Source organism: Sceloporus occidentalis, unplaced genomic scaffold (genome assembly GCF_023333645.1).
Source record: "Sceloporus occidentalis isolate IW3139 unplaced genomic scaffold, rSceOcc1.0.p SCAF_1, whole genome shotgun sequence".
NCBI classification, from domain to species: Eukaryota; Metazoa; Chordata; class Lepidosauria; order Squamata; family Phrynosomatidae; genus Sceloporus; species Sceloporus occidentalis.
The window spans coordinates 92,751,566-92,777,867 of record NW_028316981.1 but is presented as its reverse complement, the minus strand read 5'-3'; the positions used below and the strand labels follow the sequence as shown (position 1 = coordinate 92,777,867).

Here is a 26,302-nt window from a genome sequence, read left to right as displayed (position 1 = left end):
CCAATGTTTCTGCCTATTTTTTGGTTGTTCAATGTTTTTAATGTTTTTAATGTTTTTAATGTTTTAATATTATTACTGTTTAATTCTGTTTTAGTACTGGGAATGGGTGGTGGTGGTAGGTCTAGGGTTTGATTTTTTTAACTCTATTGTAATTCGTTGTATTTTATTGTTGTAACCCACCCGGATTCTTTGTGATTGGGCGGGCTAGAAATAAATCTATTATTATTATTATTATTATTATTATTATTATTATTACCACCTGGGATACTGATCTCTCCAGGGCTATATACAGTATCGCTCCCAAGGGTCCTCTCAGGCCTGCTTCCAAAAAGCGACCTTGGTATATGGAAGATCTCAGGGAAAGGAAGTGGGTTCTGCGACGACTAGAGCGCAAATGGCGAAGACATCAGGACTTAGCCGACAAGGCACTCCTGGACTCCCTTTTGGAGGACTACGGAGTGGTGATAAGCACAGCAAAGAACTCGTTCTATGCTGCGCATATCACGTCCGCGGAGTGGCGTCCGGCAGAGCTGTTCAGGGTAGTGAGGGAGCTTACTCAGCTACCCTCCTCCCTGAACTCTATTTTGGAACCATCCAAGGCCTACTGTGACGAGTTTAACAACTTCTTCGTGGATAAAACCTCTCGGATAAGGGCTGATCTCGACGCCAGTATTTTTTCAGGAACCAGAGTAGAGGTCTCCAGAGGTTCCGTGGACTCAATTGTACTGGATCTTTTTGAGTCTGTGAGTACCGAGGAAGTGGACAAGATCCTTAGAAGTGTTAGGAAGACAACTTGCTCTCTCGATCCCTGTCCCTCGTGGCTAGCGGCTCAGGGGGGAGTGGCTGTAACCACCATGTTGCGCTGCATAATCAATGCATCATTCAGGGAAGGGCGTTTTCCATCCAGCTTGAAATTGGCCATAGTAAAACCGCTGCTAAAAAAAGCCCTCCCTAGACCCTCTGATGCATAATAATTATCGGCCTGTTTTGCTGCTACCTTTCTTGGGGAAGGTGATCGAGAGGGCAGTTGCAATCCAGCTTCAATTGGTCTTGGATGATACAGATTTTCTAGACCCATTTCAAACCGGCTTCCGGGCGGGCTATGGAGTTGAGACTGCCATGGTCGCCTTGGTCGATGATCTCCGTCTGGGCATGGACAGGGGTAGCGTGTCCCTGTCGGTGCTCTTAGACATCTCAGTGGCTTTCGATACCATTGACCATGGTATCCTTCTGGAACGCCTGAGGGAGTTAGGTATCGGGGGCACTGCGCTCCAGTGGTTCCGTTCCTACCTCTCAGGCAGGTTCCAGATGGTGCAGCTGGGGGACGTGTGCTCTGATAAGAGGGCACTTACATCTGGTGTCCCTCAAGGAGCCATTCTGTCCCCCCTGCTATTCAACATTTACATGAAACTGCTGGGAGAGATCATCCGGAGACACGGGGCGCGGTGTTATCAGTACGCTGATGACACCCAAATATGTTTCTCTGTGTCCCTGACTGATGCAGTGACCAAGGATGGCATCTTCCCTCTAAATGCCTGTCTGGAGTCAGTAATGGGCTGGATGAGGGAAAACAGACTCAGTTTGAATCCAGAGAAAACGGAAGTGCTCGTGATAGGTTCCCCGGGCCCGGGGATGGATATCTGTCCACCTGTCCTGAACGGGGTCACGCTCCCCTTGAAGGACTCCGTTCGCAGTCTGTGGGTGCTCCTGGACTCGTCGCTCCACCTTACATCTCAGGTGGATGCGACTGTCAGGAGCACCTGTTATCAGCTTCGGCTGATACACCAGCTGCGACCCTACCTGGGCCGGGGGGACCTTGAAACGGTGGTACATGCTCTGGTGACCTCTCGGTTGGATTTCTGTAATGCGCTCTACATGGGGCAACCCTTTTACCATACTCAGAAGCTACAATTGGTTCAGAACATGGCAGCAACACTGGTCACTGGATCCTCCAGGGCCAGTCACATAACACCTGTGTTGAAAGACCTACATTGGCTGCCTATTCACTTCCGGGCGCAATACAAGGTGTTGGTTATTACCTATAAAGCCCTAAATGGCTTGGGCCCAGGGTACTCGGAGGACCGCCTCTCCCCATACAATCCGCCACGCGCTCTCAGGTCAGCCGGGAAGCAACTGTTGAGACTTCCAGATGCAAAATATTCTACGACAGCACAGAGGGTGTTCTCCGTCTCGGCCCCACAGCTCTGGAACTCTCTTCCCAGTGAGCTCCGCTCGGCCGCCTCCCTTGACCTCTTCAGGAAGGGGTTAAAAACCTTCCTTTTTCAACAAGCTTTCCCCTAATCGATGTAATATCTGCTCCCCCTCCATCGCATTTGCACTTTAAGCTAGTTATGTGAGTTTTTTAATCTGTAATTTTTAACTTGTTTTTATTGCTGTTTTATCGTTGTATTTGTTTATTATGGAATTGTACATCAATGTACTTTGTAACCCGCCTTGATCTACCAAGGAAAGGTGGGCTATAAATAAAGATTTTATTATTATTATTATTATTATTATTATTACTTATGCTGTTTTCTTCTATTTAGTTGGGTGCTCAGTCTTGAACCAGAGTTTAGACAAGTTGTTTTAGAACTGCAATTCCTATTCAGCCTTGCATCCTTCCATAGGTCGCTAAAATGAGTATCCAGCTTGTTGGGGGAAATTAGTTTACACATTGTAAACTGCTTAGGGAGTGCATAAGGCACTGATAAATGGTATAGAAATGTACTTGCTATTCCTAGAATTCCACCATTTAGCATGGCTGACAAATTGTGCCTGAAGTACCATAGGTGTTTTGCACCACTGCTAATGAGGTAAAATAGACAGTGCTAATGAAGTATGACACTGGAATATCTTGTTTCATGGCTGTCACAGCTGGTTTTCAAGTTCCAGATTAGAGATACAAGGGGTGATGATGATGATGATGATTAGTTTTTTGTGAGTTTTTCGGGCTATGTGGCCATGTTCTAGAAGATTTTCTTCCTGACGTTTTGCTCAAATTTGATATTTATTTATTTGAGCATTTACATCTTACCTTATATCAGTGATGGTGAACCTTTTAGAGGGCAAGTGCCCAAACTGCAACACAAAACCCACTTATTTATTGCAAAGTGCCGTGTCCCTCTGGCTTTCTTGTAACAAACTCTGGCAAACTGTGCTGGGGAGATGGCACATGTGCCCACAGAGAGGGCTCTGAGTGCCACCTCTGGCACGCGTGCCATAGGTTCGCCATCACTGCCTTATATAATAGGATCTCTTGGCAACATACAAATAAAACAACTTCAAACAGTTTAACTTTTTTAAAGTAACCAGTTAACAAATTTAAACATCTTAAAAGTTAAAACATACATGTACATTTTGGAAGAAATCAATGAGGCCCCAGGACTTTAATAAAAAAGTTGTGTTTTAACTTGGTGTTGGAATGAATCCAATAAATAGCAATTGCAAGTACATTTCTATACTGCTTATCAGTGAACTAGCACTCCCTAAGCAGTTTACAGTGTGCAAGCCAATTGCTCCCAACAAGCTGGATACTCATTTTACTGACCTACGAAAGGCTGGAAGCCCGAGTAAACCTTGGAGTCCTGCCTGAGATTGAACTCACAACCTTGTGGCTGCAGTACTGACATTTAACCACTGTGCCACCAAGGCTCCTTTTGATGGATATCAGCACCAATGGGGCCTCCAAAGTGAGGAAAATTTGCAAATGGGATGCTATGACAGACAAGGCTCATTCCCATGCCCCCCCCCCCCCAGCCTATCATTCTCATTTGAAAAATGAGAAAGAGTCAAAATTTCTCAAAAGACTTCAAGCCTTGGGCAGCACACATACAGAAGGACGTTCTTTCAAATACTGGGGTCCCAAAATCAAATGAGTGTTATCACCAATGAACGGAATTCAGTCCAGAAGTATATCCATAGCCAGTGCAATTCCTTTAAGACTAGTGTTATGTGTATGCTTTTACAGAGATGGTCAGCCATCTTACTGCTGCATTCTTCACTAGCTGTACCTTTCACACCATCAAGGGTAGTACACTACAGTAGTCCAATTAAGAAATTATCAGTGCATGAAGTACTGTAGGTAGGTTCCTTCTATCTAGGAAAGACCATAGTGAGTGGGCCAGCTAAAACTAGTTCCAAGCACTGAGCCATATTGTCCTCCTGGGCCTCCAGTGACAGAGATGGGTCGGAGTACTCTTAAGCTACACCCCTGCTCCTTCAGTGAAAATACAATCCTATTCAAGACCATTTACCCCTATCTCAGACCTGGGAAGCACCAATCCATACAATCTCTGTTTTATCAGATTTCAGTTTCAGTTTATTAGCCCTCATCTTGCCCATTACAACATCTAGGCATTCATCCAACACATGAATATTGTCAGGCTGCAGTAACTGAAAATGATCCCAAGAAACCTGTCCAGACACACCACTGAACACTTCAACGGACTCTGCAATAATGGTAAGATCCAGTTCTGAGTGAATACAAACAACTTTCTCCTTAAAGTGAAAGTTTCATTGTTGTGATTGGGATTTTTCTGAAAAAATGGCTTTCCATATAATTAAAGGACAATGCAAGAAGTATTGTTTTCCACTTACCAGTTCCACATGTGTTAGCTGTTGGGCCAATGTGTAAGGATCACTGCAGACAGTCAGCATTTCTCTTTGAATAGACGGAGGTTTACTTTTAAAAGCCACCACCTTGTCTGAGACAGCTGCATTGATCTTGACCATCCCTTCCTGCCCATGGTTAAGAGTTGCAAGCTTTTGATTCAGGGTTTGTAGAAGTTGATTCATCTTTTTCCAATAGGCCTGAAGTGAGGAAAAAAGGAAAGCAGGAACACAGAATAAGAACAGGAAAAAAACAACTTTATGAACCATAAGCTTGAAAACAAATAAAACAAGGTTGAATGTATGTTCATGCACAAGAAATAGTCAGGAGTGGGCTAGAATCTTTCTAAAACATCCATTCAGTTTAATTATAACTCCACCCTAACTCCATCCTATGGCTGTCTGCCACAACAAAACATGTGAACAATTGAGCTAAACCCGCAGGCCACAATAAAAGTCCCATGTGGATCAACATAGAGGGAGATCATAAAGGGATCAGCATCAGCCAGTTTAGCTCTTTCTGACTGCTTTGTTTTTGTTGTGAAGTACCATATATACTCGTGTACGAGTTGACCTCATGTATAAGTCGAGGGAAGGTTTCAGGGTCAAAATCCTGGATTTTGATATGACCTGTGGATAAGTCAAGGGTAAAACCTAGGGGGCCATAAGGAAGGATGGAAAGGGGGAAAGACCACTTCTGTCCCTCCTTCTCCTTCTTTGGACCTCTAGGAAGCAAGTGGATTTAAATGGAGAGTTGTTTCCACAGGAAGTAAAGGCTTGCAAACGGACCAGGGAAGTGCTTTTCAATGGGGAATTTTCCCCATAGGATGCAAAGGCTTGCAAACGGACCAGGGAAGTGCTTTTCAAAGGGGAGTTTTCCCCATAGGAAGCAAAGGCTTGCAAATGGACCAGGCAAGTGCTCTTCAAAGGGGAGTTTTTCCGATAGGATGCAAAGGCTTGCATGTATCTATTCTGTATCTATTCAAAATAAATTGTGATGGTAAATACTATTCCTGTTTGAAATATTTGGATTGTATATTGGGAGTAAGATGGGAGAAATAAATAATTAAATAAAGCCAGCCTTTCATATTCACCAATTATGCATCCATGGATTCAGTCATAGAATCATAGAATTGTAAGAGTCCACAAGGGTCATCCAGTCCAACTCTCTGCCATGTATCAAAGCACTCCTGACTGATAGCCATCCAGCCTCTGTTTAAAAATCTCCAAAGGAGGAGACTCCACTACACTACGAGGGAGTGTGTTCCACTGTCAAACAGCTCTTACCATCAGGAAGTTCCTCCTAATGTTTAGACAGAATCTCTTTTCCTAGCTTGAATCCATTGCTCCAGTCTCTGGAGCAGCGGGAAATAAGCTTGCTCCATTTTCAGTATGGTATTCCTTCAAATATTTAAACATGGCTACCATGGCACCCCTTGACCTTCTCTTCTCCAGACTAAAGATATCCAGCTCCCTAAGCTGTTCCTCAAGTGGTCTGGTTTTCCAGATTTATATTTATTTTGGATGCCATCCTCTGGACCTCCAGCTTTTCCACAACCTTCTTGAATTGTGGTGTCCAGAACTGGACACAATATTTCATGTGAGGTCTGACCAAAGCAGAATAGAGTGGTATTATTACTTCCCTCAGCCCAGGCACTATACTCCTATTGAGGCAGCCTACAATTGCATTGGCTTTCTTAGCTGCCTCATCACATTACTGAACCAGCCTGTGGTCCACTAAGATTCCTAGATCCTTTTCGCATCTACTGCCATCAAGCCAGGTGTCCCCCATCCTATATTTGTGTATTTCATTTTTACTGTCCAGTTTTAGGATCTTACATTTTTCTGTGTTGAAATTCATTTTGTTAGTTTTGGCCTAACTTTCTAATCTGTTAGTCATCTTGAATTCTGATCCTTTCATCTGGAGTATTTGTAATCCCTCCTAATTTAGTGTCATCTGCAAATTTGATAAGCATGCCCAAATCATTGATAAAGTTGTTGAATAGAATTGGGACCAGGAATAAACTCTTCTAGAGCATGGCCACATAGCCCGAAAAACCCACAAAAAGCTATTCCCCTATTTTATTGCAATGTATGTGTTTGAGGGTTGGACTCTGGAGACCAGGGTTTGAATCCCAGCTTGGCCATGTAAACCTGCTGGGTGACCTTGAGCAAGTCACACTCTGTCTGCCTCAGAGAGTGGCAATGGCAAACCCCATCTGAATAAATTTGCCAAGAAAACCCCATGATAGGTTCACCTTAGGTTGCCATAAGTCAGAAATGAGTTGAAGGCATGCAACAACATCATCATCAACAACAACATACCTTAACTACTTTTTTTCCTGAAGAAACAAAATTTAAGGAAAGTGAAGTCCTAAATTCAATTAATTGGAAGAGAAGTGGATAGGACTTACTCTCAGCTAAGTGCATATAGCATTGCTAATTTCATTGAAATGATGTCAATAAATGAATTTCTGCCATAGCAGCATGCTCACCATGATCAGCACTTGAGCCTAATGGAGCTTCTTCTAAGCTTAAGAGTGTGAACTAATGATGGGCCTCTTGATGGAAAATGTATTCATTTGCTAAAGTCTTAGCCTTTACATTCCTCTCTATTAATCATAGTGCTTTGAAAGGCATTTAACGAGACTTGACAGTTGGAAGGAAAAATGCTACCATGAAAACTCTCTTCTGGATCTTTGCCTCAAACAGCTATGTTTTGAGTCTACTGCTAATCTGGACATAAACCGCTATGGAGAATTGAAGTCTGCAGTGGGAAACTTGGCAGCTGAATCAACACAAATAGTAAGGCAGATCAGAGACACATAGGAAGTCAACAGATTAAGTCATCCAGCCACATATCACACATAGTACCTGGAAATATGCTGCTAGAAACATTGGTATTGTAATATACAAGCATACATTGTTAGCACCCTGGGCTATTTGAGGGGATTAGCTATGGAAAATGCATGACTTTTGCCAAGAGGAAACAGCAAAGCTGGAGATGACAGAGCTCAACAACCCAGAGTTAGGTCTTTTGGACTTATAGTAAACATTCCTATTCACCCCGGAGGCTAGGAAGTACTTGTCCCTGAAGAAAGTGTGAGCTCTCCACAAGAGAAGCAAATAACCTACTTTGTAATTGCTTAGAAAATATTTCTAAAAAGTTGTTTCATGTAAAATTCCTATTTCCTGATGTGGTTCAGGAGTAAAGGAAATTAGCCTTCTCACTTTCCCCAAGATGACCATATCTGGATCATGCTATATGTGGGACTATCCTTGATAAGTTCTTGAGAACTTTAGCTGGTGTGAAAAGATGGAGCCAAAGCATTCATTGGGGCAGGATACAGGGACCACAGAACTCCCTGGATCCAACATCTCCACTGGCTGCTGATCTGTTTCCTCTCAGATGTTGCCATTTGTGACATATAAAGCCATAACAACAACAACAACAATAATAATATTTTTTATTTATATTTCCTGCCTCTCCCTGTGGATTGAGGCGTGATTACAGCAATAAAACAATTCCATATAAAATACAATCGTTAAAACAATGACATCACTATTAATTCACTAAAATAATGGATCATCAATTAACATTCACACTAAGGTTCATACAATCAGATCAGAAGCAGAGTATTTAAGATCTCTGATAAAAGATCGGTGGGTGGGCCTGCCAGAAGAGATCCGTCTTTAGTGCCTTCTTAAAGGCATCTAAGGTGGTGATAAGATGGACCTCCTCTGGCAAGCTGTTCCACTATCTGGGGGCCGCAGCGGTGACTGTTCTGTAAGAAGTTGTTGTTAGCCTGGTTTTTGAATACTCCAATAGGTTCTTTCCAGATGTTCTGAGAGTGTGGGGCGGATTGTGTAGAGAGAGGCGTTCTCTCAAGTAACTCGGGCCCAAGCCATGAAGGGCTTTAAAGGTAATAACCAACACTTTGTATTGCACCCGGAAGCTAATAGGCAATCAATGAAGGGATTTTAACACCGGTGTTATGTGGTCTGACCTGGGTGTTCCAGTGAGCAGTCTGGCTGCCGTGTTTTGAACCAACTGAAGCTTCCGGACTTGGTACAAAGGTAGCCCCATGTAAAGTGCATTACAGAAACCTAAATGAGAGATTACCAATGCAAGTACTACTGCTTCAAGGTCCTTTTGGTCCAGGTAGGGACGCAGTTGGCGTACCAACCAAGCATTCCTGGCCATCACATCTACTTGAGATGACAAGGTAGAGATGGATCCAAGAGTATTCCCAAATTGTGAACTTTGTCCTTTAGGGGAAGTGTGACCCCGTCCAGGACTGGTTGACTAACCAAGTACCTCCGGTTTCTCTAAGATGCCATCCTTAGTCACTGCAACAGTTAGAGACATAGAGAAATAGATTTGGGTGTCATCAGCCATGTGCTCCATGTCTCCGGATGATCTCTCCCAGCAGCTTTGTGTAAATGTTAAACAGCATGGGGGACAAAATAGCGCCCTGAGGGACACCAGATGTCAACTCTTTCTTAGAAGAGCAGCTGTCCCCCAGCATCACCATCTGGAATCTGCCCGAGAGATAGGACCGGAGCCACTGGAGCACAGTGCCCCAATACCTAACTCCCTCAAGTCTTCCAGAATGATACCATGGTCTATGGTATCGGAAGCCGCTGAGATGTCCAAAAGCACCAACAGGGTTACACTTCCCCTGTCAATACCCAGATGGAGATCATCAACTAAAGCGACAATGGCAGTCTCAACTCGATATCCTGCCCTGAAGCCAGTTTGAAATGCATCCAGATAATCGGCTTCATCCAAGACTGCCTGGAGCTGGAGGGCAACTGCCCTCTTGATCACTTTGCCCAAGATTGGTAGAAGGGCGACTGGCCTGTAACTGTTTGTCACCAGGGGTCTAACTATTGCTTGTTTCAGTTTCAATGGCTTAGGCTGAGCCTGTCAGATAGACTGCATCTTCTTGTATGAGCCTGCCTGAGCCTTATGGCCTTCAGGGAAGGTCCTTTTTTCACTCCCACTACCTCCACAGACATGGCCAATGTGGATGTAAAACAGGGCCTTCAGAGTGCCTGCCCCTAGGCTCTGGAACTCCCTCAAAGGGAGGCCAAAATGCCTCCCTCTTTTCTCTCTTTCTGTTGGGTGGAAAAAATGTTTATTCCTACCTTTCAGAACCAGAAGCTTTTAAAGAAGAGGCTTTTAAGAGAGTGCTGCATTGTTTGAGTCATACTTTTTAAACTGCTTTTTATTATTTTAATCATATGAATATTGTATTCATATGTATCAATATTGTGAATAGTTTGATTCTATTTTAATGTTATCTTTTGTATTTTTAATTATGTTGTACTTGTTTTAATATATAAGCTGCCTAGAGAGCCAGTTTTGGGGGAAAACAGGGTATAAATAAAAATGCCAACAAAAACAACAATTTTAATTTGTGTTGTCTGTTTATTTTCAAAGATATCTTCTTGTATTCTCTACTATCTGAAAAAGTTACCATGAATCTCCTTTCCCCTCAAATACCCAGCCTGGAAAGCAACGATCATGAATATTATTTTTATTCAAACCATTTAATTTTTAAACTAAAAAGTATTTTTGCATTTAAGGAAGATGAGAAGCTGCAGCAGGTAGCTGAGGAAGGAATTCATATTTAAATTAAGCCTTTTATTGTCAAAATGGAAATCACAATTCTTAGCAAAATAAATACTTCTAAAGACTTTTCACAACAAGTTACACAGATCCACCAGAAGCTGATCAGAACCAAAGAAGAGGTTGCAAGGAATCATCTCAAACCTGCCCCAGTGGATGAAATAATGGTTTCAATGGCCCCAGGGACTCCCAATTGGACATTCAGTTAGAGCTGCACATTCAAACAAGCCTAGACCCCGCTGTAGAACAGTGGCTCTTTCATGTCACCCTTTCAAAAGATAAACACATGAATAGGACCTCATTAATTCTTCAATTAATTAGTGGTTCTGATAAGGAAGGCTAGCTTGTAATATATTTGTTGGAAACTCCCACCTCCACAAACTAGTGTGAGCTCTTTCCACACAGAACCCTCAGAGTTTTAGCTGCTGCTCTAGCAAAAATAAGAAGCAGCAGAATATGTAAAACCTTTTTGTTTCACCTTTCCAAGCAAGAATAATTACTATTTTCCCTCCCCACTATGGAAGAAAATGAAATTTCTCCACAGTAGTCTTCCCATATTTAAATGTCCCCAAAGAAGAATTATTCTGTAGAGAAATGCATGTGTGTGCAAAAAATGTGTTTCTGATGCAGGAAACTCCTTTCCTGCACAGGAAACCTCTCTCTCTCTCTGTGTGTGTGTGTGTGTATGGGAAAAAAGTGTATTTCCACAAAGTAATTCCGTTGCAATACTTCAGAGTGTCTGACTAGTGGCAAAAAAGTGTGCAAAAGCCTCACTAATCTAGCATCCTTCTTGACTAGGTTTTTTGACTGTCAAGAAATCAATTTTTTTCCCACCTGGAAATGAATAAATGCAAGTTTTCTTTCCAGTCCTGCTATGAACATTAAGAAATTCTCATAACCAAACTCCTAGGACAGACAGGATTGTGTGTCTATGTGTACTTTCATGTATATTTTGTGTGTGTGTACACATACAAAAATACGTCCTCCATCGGGCTTCAGTATCACATAAATGAAGTGCTGTAATTATATACTGTGATTCCCCCCCCCCCCCCCCAATCTGGATTCATCTCTTCACAGGTTACTCCAACTGACATATTTTTGGCAACTTGAATATGTTGCTCGATTTAGACTGTCATAATTACCCCTCTATCCTTTCTTTGTTCAGATTACCATATACTGGAGGAAACCTGTGTTACAGTTGACTGCCATGGCCACTTGGACATAAAATGAAAACATGCACATAGGAAACTATTATTCTATGTCTAGTCTTATAGAACTGCATAATTAGATCATAATTAGACCAAAACCTTAGACTTCAGCACTGATAGACTCTAATTAAAATCAATTAAGTTACTAGTAAGTTGAAAACTATGCAACTGAAGGGGACAACATTTTTTCAAACTAAAGTAGTTGGTTTAAATTACAATTTTAGTATGAATGTTAATTTCAGCATGGTTATTAAGTTATTAATTAATTAAAATAAGAGACTGGGCTAAGGAGCTAACAAATTTTTACATTTTCCACCTGTTTTTTTTACCCAAAGTCTAGTTCTCTTGGATTTTTTTTTTAAAAAAATACTGTGTAATTGGAATTTAGACCACAAGACTCTCCTTCCCTCTGCTCTCTTTCCCCTAGCAGGCAAAGACATTTTTATTTAGACTGGGTTTTGGCCATTATTTTGTTAGTGCAGAATGGTCCTTTAATGGTGGGTACCACACTCCTGCCCTCTTCATTGTGTTTTAAATGCTTTAAACTTTTCTAATTTGGTATGTAATGTGACAATTTATTTAATTGTTTTTATTCTTTGTTGTTGCAAGTAATTTGATTTAACTGTCCTTTGTTTTAGTTCATGTTGTAGGTGATTTGGAGAAAGGTTGAATCTTAGACAATCTAACAAACAAATAATAAAAAAGATCCAAATCACACATTAATTCATGATTAGCTTGGTTAGCACATAGGATAAAAGAATTTAGACTAGGGCTGGGAATAATGGAGCCCTACAGATGTTGGTGGACTACAATTCCAAGCATTCCTCTGGCCAGGCCTGATGGGAATTGCAGTCTAACTACATCTTGGAAGATCACACAATTTTAATCCATTTTAAACAAACAATAAGGAACATCAGCAATCTAAGATATGTAGACAATATCATTCTACTAGCAGAAAATATCAAAGACTTACAACAATTACTGTAGAAAGTCAGAAAGGAAAGTGACAAGGCAGGCTTATTGTTGAACATTAAGAAAACAAAAACAATGACCATAGAGAAGTTACAGACATTTGATCTAGAAAATGAAGAAATGGAAATGGTTAAGAATTTCCCATACCTTGGCTCAATCATTGATCAAAACATGGAAGAAGAAATTAGAAGAAGAGTAGGGCTGGGAAAGATAGCTAATAAAAATGGAACAAGATAATTGAACAGATACAAAACTGAACACCAAAGTTAGGATCATCAGAACTCTGTGGTCTTCTTTGTATTCAGATGTTCTAAAGTATAGTGGCCCTTAGGTATTCACTGGGTGTATTTGGTATTATTCTAGCCTGCCCCCCCATGGATACCAAAATCCATGGATATTCAAATCTCATTATATACCATGGCACAGGAAAATTATGTCCGTTATATATACTTTACTTTAAATTGACCTCATGTATAAATCAAGGGCAGGTTTTAGGGCCAAAATTACAGATTTTGATACGACTCATGGATAAGTCAAGCATAAAACTTAGTACCTAAAAGATGAAGCAAAGGAAAACAAAGCCAAAAAAACTTTTAAAAATTAAAAATCCACCAGGAGATAACTGTTTATGATCATACTAAAGGCTGGGATGGATGAGAAGAGGGAGGAGGGGTCAGTGCTTGCAGGACAGATTACACTCTTGCCTTTTACCAAGGGATGATTCCTTTTTTAAAATATGAGTTAAAGTACAATATTTACAATGATCCATAGATTAACTGACTCAGTTTTTCTGGGTCAATTTTTTAACTAAAATTTTTAGACGTATACATGAGTATGTACAGTATGATGACAAAATCAACCATTGCTTTTTGGAATTATTTGTGTGTGTGTGTGGGGGGGGGGATATATTCAAGCCATGAATGATTAAATCTATGTATGCAGAATGCATGGATATGGCAGGCTGACTGTTCTATGTTCTCAAGTACAAGAGAGGATCCTTGTCTGCCCCCAAAAACTGAATTCTGAAGCTCTTCACCTTGGAATTTTTGTTGGGATCCACTTTGGATGATGAGAGGGAATTACTTTTTTAATCATTAAAAAAACATCCAAAACACATCCAAAACAATAAACAAATAATACAAAGAAGAGAAGAAATACGAGCAAGCAGCTCATTATGATAGCTATGCACTTATTACATTTTTGAAATTTCGTGTCTAAATATCATGCTTATAGCATATTTATAAATTGCATATTTTAAGTATTTGTATCATATTTGATTTTACTTATATCATACTTAATTTCGGTCCTTCTATCTTATTTCATATACCACCTTCTTCTCACAATCGTTCTTTGCTTTCCTTTTAAATCCACTCTTCCTACTTCTCTTTTCCCCTTCCTTTTCTACTATCCCTAACTTCTTACTCTTCTTAACCCTTCCTACTCCTACCTCTTTACTTACTTCCTTTCCAAACCTTCCTTTTTGTTTTCCTTTTCTCCACTTACTCAAACACCTCAAACACATACTCTTACTTTCAATCACATTCTGTAACCTTCTCATCATTCACACTAATTTCTTTCCTACCATCCACTGATTGAAACCTTCCTGTATATCCTAACTTTCATCCCTTTTGATTCTTATAACTTCATCTGTTTCTTTTCACTATATTAAAGAATAACACTTAATTTGCAAGCTTGTCTATATCTTCCTCATCATCTTAAACTATCATCAGGTTTAGCAATATCATTATTGCCAGATCCATCTTTCTTTGCCAGTCCTCAATGAAGGTTCCATAAATTATCTGGTTAAGTTATCATACCATTTGTAAATTAACAAATAGTATACCATTTGCAAATTAGCCAGTAAGAAGAAATGGGTACATTGATCTGTGATATCCCCCATATCCCTTCCAAATACTCTGTTACTTTCAGCCAATCTTTATTAACCTTATCTTTTGTTTCCCCTCTTAAGAATGATGTCACTTATAGAATTCTACAGCTTCGTATAATTTTGTCAGCCAATCCTTCTTGCTTGGTATCTCTCCAGATTTTCATTTCTGGGCCAGTATTATTCTTGCCATTGTGGCCACGTAAAAAAGTGTTTTACCATATTTTCCTTCATTCTCAAGAGGGAATTAGTTTCAATAAGGGAAGGGGAGGAAGAGAGGTATGATTTTTGGTGTGATGGATGAAAAATAAGGTTTTCAGAAATCTATACAGCATCACTTTTCCCAAACTCAAAACAGAAATGGGGGATTAAAATCAGGGATTGTATTTTTCAGTTTTGTTTTACTAAGCAATAGCAATAACTATAGCAAGTACTGTACATAGCATGTACATTTTTCAGCCTTGTTCTACTTTGGGTTTTAATTCAGGCATTTAGCTTACATTTAAATGGAAATTTAATAATAAATTAAAATTCAGTTTCCCCCATCTAACATAAATGTAATTGAATTAGATTTTTAAACATATCAATAATTAACTAAGCATATCAACTAAATTTCCTATCTCTAAGCTTCAGCCTAGTTCACTCGATGCAACTGAGGAAGTAGACCAAGTCTACGAAAGCATATACTACAGTTTCTTCCACACAGTTATTCTCAAAGGTGTTTCACTATCCCATTGCATACTGATATTGCAGACTAACGTTATGTCTCTGAATTCTACCCTCTTACTTTTATTAATAACTTTGTTCAGTATTGTTTTTAAACATGTAGTTAGTTCCCATGCATCCCATTATTGGAAGAAGGGTGGGATATAAATGAATAAAATAAATACATTCTGTTCATTTCAGGAGATTTATTTATTTATTTGTTTCATTTTTTATGCCACCTTTCTCCCAAAACGGGACCAAAGGCAGCTCACAAGAGCCCCTTACAGGGTCCTGTTGTACTTAGGAATGCAATCAATTTAATTCCACTCATTGAGCAGTAAATAACTACACACAATGCTACTTACATCTTTGAAGGCATGTTCACATTTACGGCATAATAAACCAACAACAAAACTAATCTGAAATGAAAGTGAAAAGACACTCCTTAATTTAACTGTGTGAACAGGATGCATAGAGATCTTCATCCCAAGCCATCAAGGTATATGAAGAGACCTAAAGCTAAAAGGGCTTAAAGGAGGGACAGTTTATCTCTTCCACACCAGTAATTGGTGTTACTGAACAAGTGGAGGAATTAGTAAGAGCCTGGATAGAGCAGGCAGATCTGAGCTAGGTTTAAGTCCCACCTCTGCTATGGACTCACTGTGGGGTTCTAGGCAAGGTCTTCTCTGTTAGCCTTTGCTTCCCATCTGTAAAATGGAAATAAAGATTGCTTACCTCGCAGAGTTATGAGAGAAAATCCAATGAAAATAGTAAATCTGCTGAGCATTTTTTTTTAAAAAAATCATTATAGGAGTCTACCTTATTAAGGGGTTCATTCTTATTCTGATAAGGAAATTTCTGTCTCTCTCTTCTGTGGTGGTCTCATTAAGGACCAGCCTAACCAGTTCAGCAGTGCCAATTATCCTCTGGCCACATCTGTGGCCCAAAATCCAGACAACCTTCCTGCAGCAAAAGGAAATTAATTTCTCCCTGTTCCTATAGTTACTTTGGAATTGTTAAAGAGTTGTGATACGACATTTAGCCTTTCCTTTACTGTTTTTATGAGTTTGTTCTTATTGATCCTGCTCTCTTTCTGAATTAACTACAATGTCTAACACACCAGAATGTCAGACCTCAAGAGCAGCTGATCTGCATAACTGGTCTGTTCCCTCTGTCTCAAGGCCACTGCTGCCAGAGCAGCATTAAGTGGGTGGATGGAAGGGAGGGTTGAATGGAGTCAGGATGGCAGAAAAATAGGTAGGTATGAGATGGCTGGATGAAGGATCAAACCCCATGATACCCTGATGACATTGTCAGGTACGTGACATGGTCTTCTTGGGCTCAGAAAAACAACTGAGCTGTTTTCCATGTCTGGAGGGAAATGATGCAGTCATCCGAGTCCAATTTTGAGGTTAACCAAGGGAGTTCACCCATCATTATGATTATGTCAGCTGGGACCCAAAGGAAAAAGAAAACTAGTTCTATATAGCCATGGACTATGTTGGGCCTATGTTTCTCGAACAGGAGTCTTCCACACTCTATTGCAAACCATTTTTGTGGGGAATTCTTGAAGATTTTAAAAAGTAATATGAGACACCAGAAAAATGTCAGAAAATCATTTTCTGGTGGAAATAAAAATAGAAAGATTTGACCTCTGTAATTGTTTCTATTGATAAGGACATTTTTTTTTGGGGGGGGGGGAGTACTGAAATTTGATGGTAGAAGAATTTGGGGCTAATTAACGTTAAAGACAAATAACTGATTGAGCCACTCCTCATGATATAAGCTCTCAAAAGAGAGGGGGAAATTACTTGTTTTGTACTACAACTCACAGAATCTCTCAGCCCTGGCTAAGGGCTTCTTTTGCTGTAGTAGCAAAAATAACTTTTACAAGCTCTGTTTCCAGTACGGTTGGCCCTCCATTTTCGTTATGTCCCCTCTCACGAAAGTGGAGACTCACAGATATTCAAGCCCCATACGCTTGAATGGTGCGTGAAAGCGCACAGGATGTGCACCATGGGGGCACACCCCATTGAGAATAATGTAGGTCGCCCCTCCGTGAATATTCAAGGGTATGGATCTCAGGTTCGTGAGGAAGGAGGGATGGCTGTATACCTCAAAATGCTCACCTCATCACATGGAGCTATCCGGTGGATAATGTCTTTTAAGCACTCAATCATTTTTTCTTCCTGAAAATCATATGGAAATGTTTCTGTCCATTCCGTCAATAACTGGAGAATTTTGGGCCCAAATTTCCTGATCCGTGCCTAAAATTGGAAAGACAAGTGAGAGATAAAACTGATGGATGGTAGTCAGCACATACAGCAACTGTGTGTTTCAGTGGGTTTTACCTTATGTGGAATTGTCAGTGGTGGCTCTTGCATGGCAACTGCCAGACTCATTTATGTATTTTTTAAATTTTTGAATGTGTTTACGGGTGACTCTCAATTTATGTTGAGGTTGTGTTCCTGGACTCACAATGTAAATTGAAACTGATGTAAACGGACTGAGCCAGTTCCATAGAGACAGACATAGCAGGATGGGGAAAGGATTACGACAAATCAAAAGTAGCCACAAAATTTGCAATATCAACTACTTTATGCCTAACAGGTTTAAAGGGTAAAATATTAGTCTTTATTCCCAGGTTAGAGTCCCCTCCCTCCCAGATGGTAAGATAACAGTTGTTCATCCCTGTGCCCCAGCAAGTAAAGGAAACGTTTTCCAGCCACACCAAAACTCCATCTTCTTCACCTCACCCTCTTTTAAACAGGCAAAAGGAAACACATTGTTCCAATAAAAGCAAAATTCCAGTTTCTTCCTCCCCCTCTTCTAATTGGGCAAAGGAAATTCTTCTTCTAAATAACAACAGGGTTCTAATGTGAAGTTGAAGGCTTTCATGGCCGGGATCCATAGTTTTTTGTGGTTTTTTCGGGCTAGTTTCTTCTTCCCCTCACATTTCTTCTTCTAAGCAGGCAAAGTAAACCTCTACTTTCCAGCAAAGTCAAGATGGCACTTGCTTTCTTTCTCTATGCAGTATGAATGAGACTTACAATCATTTGTTTATTTCTGGAGAAATATTGCAAATTTGAAATGCTGCAAATTGGGACAGCAGAAATTGATACTTGCCTATATTCACAAGACTGCCTGTATCTGAAGCTACATAAATTCTCAAAAACAACTCTTTGAATATATATTTTCTCAAAATATACTTTTTAAAATCCTGATGCCTTCAGGCATCTTTATCTTAAATATTCCTAATGTTTAGATGTGCATTTCTCTATTTTGCACAATTACATTCTATTCTGGAAGTATTTATTTTTTAATTTAACAAAAAATTGCAATTTTGGAGTGGGTTTTTCAGGCTATGTGGCCATTTCTGGAAGAGTTTATTCCTCTCTTCCAGAACATGGCCACATAGCCTGAAAAACCCACAAAAAACTATGGATGCCAGCTGTAAAAGCCTTTGACTTCAAATTGCCATATTATTTACTTTATTTTCCTTTTCTCCACTTGCAATATATTTGGGTCAGATTAACTGTACTGTACATTATTGTAGGATGTGTGAGTTCCTAAACGTTGCAAAAGTAATCTAAGCAAACTATTTTCAAACAGCACATATACTCATTATATTATTAGAAACCCTGGATGAGAACAGAGAGCTTTGTTGCTTTAGCCTACAGAAAAAAGGCACCCTTTAATCAAGCAAAATTATATTGTGTGTACTGAAGCTTCCTGCTTTTTTCCACAAAACTAGTCACAATTGTTATTTTAGCATTTGGTTCAAACAGGTTTCAAGGCAACACAACTTGCATACTATTTTAGTAAAGGCTATACAGTAATATAGCAACATGGTAGTTGCATTGCCCTAAAACATATTTGGAGCCTGTATTTGGTCAGGAAAAAGAGAATGACTTTCACACTCCCACACTCTTACATTTTCTGTACCCATAGACCACGGACCATTCAATACCAGTGAAGACAGGAGGGAAAAAGCATAGAAGATGCATCTCATGTACCTGTACCTCCATCTCTCCCTAAAATTGGTTTCTGGGGCCTTTTCACTCTACATAATTATAACATTATGATTCCAGATTAACGTTTATGGCTGTATCATATGGAATCTTAGCGCGTGAAGTTTGGTGAGACAGTATAAATCTCTCACAGAGAATTCTACATGCCTCTCCCTTAACTGCAAATCCCAGGATTTTATACGATGTTGCCATGGCAGTTAAAATGGAACCATACTGCCATAATTATGTAGTGTGAAAGGCCTCTGGATGGTAAAGACATGCAGCTACCTGCCTGATGCTCCTGGATCACACCTTAAACAAGGCTGCTCAAGGCTAAAGTACACAATATCTTGAATATTTAAAATGCAACTGAGCCTCTTTTTCTCTCTCTTTTCAATAAAATTGGGGGGGGGGGGGACAGCAGGAAGTGAGGAAGAAGGAATCTAGCAGCTCATCTGTGACTAATTGGTTTATTTTAGCATGGAAAATTGTGGATATCAATCTACATCTTAGATGCACTGATCAAGCTGGACATAAAACTATAGCTATATCAGAGTCACAAGGCTGTGGATGGTAAGATTAGAGTATTACAGAATATAGAAAGATGCAAATTGAGACCCAGTTCATAAACAGAGAGTTGTAAGATGGTAAGTAAAGTCTGTTAAGTTCTTGGTCGACAGGCCTGAGATGTGACAGCAACAAAATGCTTTAAAAAGTAGATATTTGAAGCAATACTATAGCAGTACTTATGTGATAAATAAGAATTACTTAAGTGATATGTGACAGAGTGTCCATGAAAAATGTGAAAATGCTTAAAAAGTCAGTTTCCTGTGACTGGGAAACCCTTCTGAGGAGCTGATTCTTTTGAGGCAAATTATTTAGTACATGAGCCATAGTATTGTGGTTATTGTTATTAGCCATCAAGTTGACTTTGATTAAGAGGATTTTGATTAAAGGGAAGAATAAGGACCCAAATGTATGAAATGTGTCTACATTCTAATGTATGTAGTGTGTCAAGAAACCATTATTTCTACCTCTGCTGATAGATTATTTTTATTTATCTACAGGGAATCAAATAAACTTACTTGGAACAGGACTATGTTATATGGATAGGGAAGGCTTAAACCTATCCCCATCTTCTTGTTTCCCTAAATTCATTCTTCCCTATACACATGCACATTGCAAGGGGCTGAAAAAGGCCTCCATTTGAGGCTCTCCCTCCTTTTTAGGCCCCCTGCTGGGGTGGATGGAGACATCAGGTGCTGTAGAGAAGAGGTGCTAGGGACGTGGTGGCTCAAGTGGTTAAGACACTGACTCTGTTGGTTACAAGATCGGCAGGTTGGCAGTTTGAGACTGAGACAGACTGAGACAGGGTTGTGATGGGGTGAGCTCCCATCATTAGTCCCAGCTTCTGACAGCCTAGCAGTTTGAAAGCATACAAATGCAAGTAGATAAATAGGTAGTGGGAAGGTAAATAGCATTCTGTGCAATCATGCCAGCTGTATGATCACAGAATAGTCTCTGACAACACTGGCTCTTTGGCTTAGTAATGGGGGTGAGCACCCTATGGTCAGACATGATTTAACAAACTTGTCAATGGGGAATACCTTTCCCTAGAGAAGAGGTTTAAGCCTTCCCTCTCTATGTTCACACTACATTATTATAGTATACATTCCACTCAAACTGCCATGGTAACATCTCCATGGATGCCTTGGATTAGTAGTCAAGGGGGAGGGACATTTAGAATCCTCATCCAAAGAGCATGACTTGTACTTCTGGTCAAACTGCAAGCCCCAGGACTGCATAGGATGCAGCCATGGAATTTGAACTAGAATATAAAATAAAAATAAAAATAAAAGCTTTATTTTTACCCTACCTCTGTTGAAGACAGGAATAACAGTGCTATGGTTGTGCAGATGTTACACTGCAGTCTGACATCTGGAGGGTTGCATAGTTCCCAAGCATGCTCTGTGGGCTAGATAAATAATGCTTCCATGACTTATTAAAGTTGATGAGAGTCAACATGGTGTGGGGATTTGATTGTCAGACTATGACTCTGGAGAACAGGGTTCAAACCTCTATTCAGCCATGGAACCCCACTGAGTGACCCTTGGCAAGCCACACTCTCTCTGCCTTGGAGGAAAACTAAACCTAAGGCAAAGGCAAAACTCCTCTGAACAACTTTGACCAAAAAACAAAACAAAACAAAAAACCCAACCACGACAGATTTGCCTTAAGGCCACCATAAATCAGAAACCACTTGAAGGCACACAACAATAACAAAAACATATACTACTTTAGTCCAAACATGCATTTGAAAGTTAATAAGCTATTGTGTTCATCTCCATAGAGTTGACAGTGAGAGATTAGCCTGGAAATGTGAAGAAGGATTTCATGGCCAGCATCCATAATTTTTTGTGAGTTTTTTTGGGCTATGTGGCCATATTCTGGAAGAAGAAAAACAACCTCCAAATGATCTACAAACTGACCAAGAAAATCCAGCAAACGCTGTGCTCAGCAAAGGACAGGAGAGACCCTCTCACAGCCGCAGGAGTTTACTGCATACTGTGCAGCTGCAGACAAGTCTACATAGGGACCACTGAATGCAGTGTTCAAACATGAATAAAAAAACCTGAAAGACACTGCAGACTGGCTCAGTCAGAAAAATCAGCAGTAGCAGAACATGTTGTAAACCATGGGCATAAAATGCTATTTGAAAACACTAAAATTGTGGACTGTGCCAACAACTATCAGGTCAGAATGCACAGGGAAGCCAATGAAATCCAAAAACACCTAGACAACTTAAACAGGAAAGAAGAAACCCTTAAAGTAAGCAAAATATGGCTACCAGTACTGAAAAACACCAAAATCAAGACCCAGCAAGTGCAAATGCAAACCACCCAGGGTGAAGAGGGTTTCCTAGCAGACAATGGATCATTAATTAAATAGACACCCTGAGGCTTTACCATTCAGCAACAGAACAATACACAGATTAACATGTAAATAATTTCCTCTCAACCAAGGGTCACACAGTATATATACCCCACTCACTTTCATGGCAGTATTCTTTGAAGATGCCAACCAGAGCTGCTGGTGAAACATCAGGAATAAACTCTTCCAGAACACAGGCACATAGCCTGAAAAAACCCACAAAAAACCTTTAGCCTGGAAATATTGGTTACAAACTCTACCTATGGGGAAAAGTTAGATACAATGAGCAAAACTGAGCGAGACAGCTCTGCAGTGATATCTGCTCTAGATATTGTACAGTTTAAATTCTACCTCATGGCAGCCTGAAGGCTTCAGCAAATGCTGCAAGAAATGAAAAGGAAACCACTTGGGAAGACTGAGACAGGCTTGAAAGGAAGGTAAAAGGGGATCTGAAGTGACTGCTACATCTGGTGCCTGAAGCTTTGCTCCTGGGCACGGATGTTTTATTGGAATGCAAGTGTGTCACACATGACATGTCAACAAACTCACCCTGGGGATGGCTGCACACAGACAGCAGGAGATCAAAAAGGAAAACAGAGAGAGAAGGAATCAGAATTTCTCCAGTTTATTCTGGCAGCATCTCCTCTTTGCAAATGGTCTGCCAACTTTCCTCTTCCTTTCCTCTCAACGATGCCATCAAACCTACTAACCTTATCCAGCACTGGGTCATCTAGTTGTTGCTGTTCAATGCATTTGTGACAAACTCTGGACAGAAGTTCATGAGGCTTGATGAAGAGTCTTGAGCTCAGCAGGAATGTAAAGATATAGGCCTTCTGGGAAAAGGACAGATAAACATATCTGGTGAGAACTGGATAGGAAAATCCCTCCTCAAAGGATGTCAAAAGTAAGATTGTATAAGACAGAGAGTCTTCTGTTACTTATATCTGAAAGTGAATAGAGTCATACACACATCTAAGGTAGGTAGTTTTAATATAACGATTAGTGTCCTTGGGGCACGTGTTATAAGAATGAAAGAAGAACTCTGCTGGATTTGACCTCTTCCTTATATTAGCTATAAGCAGAAGGCACTATTGTTTCTGAGCAAGTGACATTCAGAGGCATGGTGCCTGTGGTCCTGTATGTACTATATAGCTATCATGACCAGAAGCCACTGCTAGCCTCATCTTCCCATGACTCCTGAGTTGATGAGAGCTCCTGGATCCTGTGGCGGTGAATTCCAATGTTTAACACGGTGTTGTGTGAAGGAAATTTCCTTCTGTATGTGCAGAATTTATTGCTATTCAGCATCACTGGGTCATTCACCCACCCCCATGCACTTGTACTATAAAGAAGTAGAAAAACTTATCAACTTCTGTCATGCCCACTATAACTTGCTTCCCCAATTGGACATGTCTCAGTTGCCCACGCCTGCTTTAAAATAGCTTTAGTTTCCTGGGAACTTGATAGAACTTTTAGAATGCTTCATCCAGGGCTCTATAACTGTCCTGACTTGCCAGCAACAGTTCCCTGTCATTCCACTTTTTAGCTGCTTTTAAAAGTCCCATTTCTGCCTCCTCCCTCCTCTTTCCCTCTCTTGTACTCAGCTTATTTCAGTTGCTGAAAACTGATTTTGAAGTACAAAAGTAGTTTAGTTCAGTTAACTCAGCAGAAGGGAGAGGAGAATTGGAATCTTGTCATTCCTAGTAGGCTTAGACAAAAGCCAACTGCTGCAGCCTGTCCCAGCTTACGTGTTTTTCTTCATTAATAACTTTTGCCATCTTGACCACACTCTAATGTTGCTTTGTCACATGTGTCCCAATTCACAGCTATGAAATGTTGAAGGGTATGCCAGTTTGACCAGTTCATCATCTAGAACTATAACTTTGCATTCTGCTATCATCTTTAAAAACAGTCACAAGCAAAACATTGTCTCTTAAAAGCTCATCAGAAAAGAGCAGAGATTCAAGCAAGACTTGAATATTACACTCTCTTTTAATTGCACACTGTTTGAAAGGAAACCTTAATTAAAGCACACACACATAGAGCTGATATGCAAAACATTGCATTCCAGTTCATCAAAACAAAGTAGCAGCCTGTATTAACAAATAGTTACCTCAGGGTAGTAGTCTGCTGTAGGTGTAAGATGTTGGATTAATGCATCAAGAGATGCTGAGGTAAGGTTTCCATCTTGAAATATCAGTCCTCCTTCATCATCATCTTTGGATGGGTGGAGATGATGAGGGCTGAAGCCACAGGGAGTAAACATGCTGGCAGAGCTCAATGTTTGGGGCATCCCTATCTGTAACAAAAGGCAGAAAAATGTCATTATGCAAGAGGGTAAGATCAATCAGAGTGACTGCCAGAAATTGCAGCTTTGCCTGCTGACAATGAACAAAGCTTAGGAAAAAAATGTCTTTGCAAAATCTCCCAGGACGCATTTAGAAGTCAGCTGCCCTTTGTCACATCTGCAGACATTTTGTTGCTTGAGTTTAGAACATAGTATTGGTCAAAATGCAGGAGGAAGGGATGGCTATCAACTTTAAGCAAATTTCATCTTTCCCTTATTATGCATTTCAGTTAAAGTGTATTAGAAGGTTTGGTGATCTCAAGGTCACTTTAAAAGCTCAGTTCCCTCTTATGCTATTGATATTGCTACATATGTTATATAAGGTGAAAGATGCCAGTTCCTGATTATTGTTAGTTATTTTTTTGTTGTTGTTGCTTGTGCTTCCAACTTGACTGGGAAGCTTATTGCTTGGCTATTAAAACCGACTTATCTCTATCCGGTTTAAAGCTTAATTTGGGCAGCTTCCTGATCTTATCAGAAGGTTTTTGCTGTTGAATTTGCTGTCTGAATACAGCCCGGGTCCATGCCTGCTTCCAGGAGCACTCCACCTGTCATTTTCTTAAGTCAGAAAACTCTTGGATCCGAAAAAAGCAACGCAGTGCACTCCTGGAAGTGAGGATGGACCTGGGCTGTATTCGGGCAGCAAATTCGGCAGCAAAAACCTGATAAGATCAGGATGCCACCTGAATTAAGGTTTAAACTGGATAGAGGTAAATAAGTTTTAATAGCCAAGTGATAAGATCCTAATTTATGATAACCCTGTAATAAGGTTTTCTTTGCTAAACAGGAGCTCTGAACCATTAAACAACCAAGGCCCTTTCAAAATGCACCCCACATATGGAACAAATTTTGGAGTCTTGCAGCAGTATGCGGGGTATGTTGTGACTCTATTCAATACCTTCTCCTCCTTTATTGATTATGTTCTGGGCTGATTTCTTTTGTATTTGGGGGATTGATCATATTCAATTATTATATACTATTTTCACTTTCAGAAAGGTCTTTTAGTCTAAAGGGTAAGACCCCTTCCTCCCATGAGCTTGTACAAAAGGAAAGTGTTTGAAGTCTTCTGGGAGTAAGGAGAACACTCTCTTCAGTAACTTCCTACCTCTACTGACTATATGATTTCTATTGTTTATTATTCTATAACATACATAATATTATTATATGTGCTGCAATGAATCTCTTTGCAGTTCTCTAGTGTGCTACTCACAGAGTTCATGGATAATCAAGTGAAATGTTTTCCTGAAATCTGTCCCCTATTTTTTTCTTGGCTTCTCCCTCTCTTTCATCACCTTCCTATTTTGTTTTGGGTTCTCCCCTTAACCACATCCTTTAATTACAGCTGGCCCTCCATATCTGCAGGCTATCCTTCCATTGACTGCAGCATCCGTGGATGGCCCTGCCCTATTATCATCAATGGCAGTGCATGCACACAGCTCCGTGAACATGACCACATGCACATTGCTGTCCATTGATCATAGTGGGAGAGCTGACTGTATACAGCTAATGTAAGATAAGTTCAGAAAAGAGTGGGCTTGTTATATATATGCTCATTACACCTGCAGATCCCACAGAATGTATTTCAGATCCCTGGCTTCTGCATGCAAAACCTGTGCTTCATCACTGATCTTTGTGCATCACAGTTTTTGAATGAGGAAGCAAGAAGATACAGTGATTAGTTGCGCAGAAAAATGTTCTGTATATTCTGAGAGTTTCAAAACTTTCATGTTAAGAATTCTTCACTCTTGATTCACTGACTCTCTGTCCACTTATTCTTGTACTTATGGCAGATCAGTGCCTTCTGACTGAAACAAATTACTCCTTATTAACCTTTTACAAGCCATTTGAAGTGGGAGTGAAATGAATGTTGATGGAGTGGGGGAAGAGATGCACATGAATGAGAAATTGAACTGAAGAGGTTGAAAGGTAGATGCCATGCTGTGGGATAAACTTCCACATCCTGACAGTTCCCTGATGTGCTGAACTCCCACCATTCCCAGG

General features: G+C 40.3%; 1 protein-coding gene across 1 annotated transcript in view; it reads right to left on the bottom strand.

The window, feature by feature from the left end:
* RASGEF1C (RasGEF domain family member 1C) overlaps positions 1 to 26,302 on the bottom strand; it is a 152,057-nt gene that overhangs the window by 42,870 nt on the left and 82,885 nt on the right. Inside the window, exons 2-5 of the mRNA XM_089502620.1 lie at positions 24,068 to 24,253; positions 22,665 to 22,787; positions 17,143 to 17,280; positions 4,597 to 4,809 (exon numbers count right to left, since the gene is read on the bottom strand). Of these exons, the coding sequence (XP_089358746.1) occupies positions 4,597 to 4,809; positions 17,143 to 17,280; positions 22,665 to 22,787; positions 24,068 to 24,247 (654 nt within the window). The 5' untranslated portion in view covers positions 24,248 to 24,253. The remainder of the gene's footprint in view (positions 1 to 4,596; positions 4,810 to 17,142; positions 17,281 to 22,664; positions 22,788 to 24,067; positions 24,254 to 26,302) is intronic.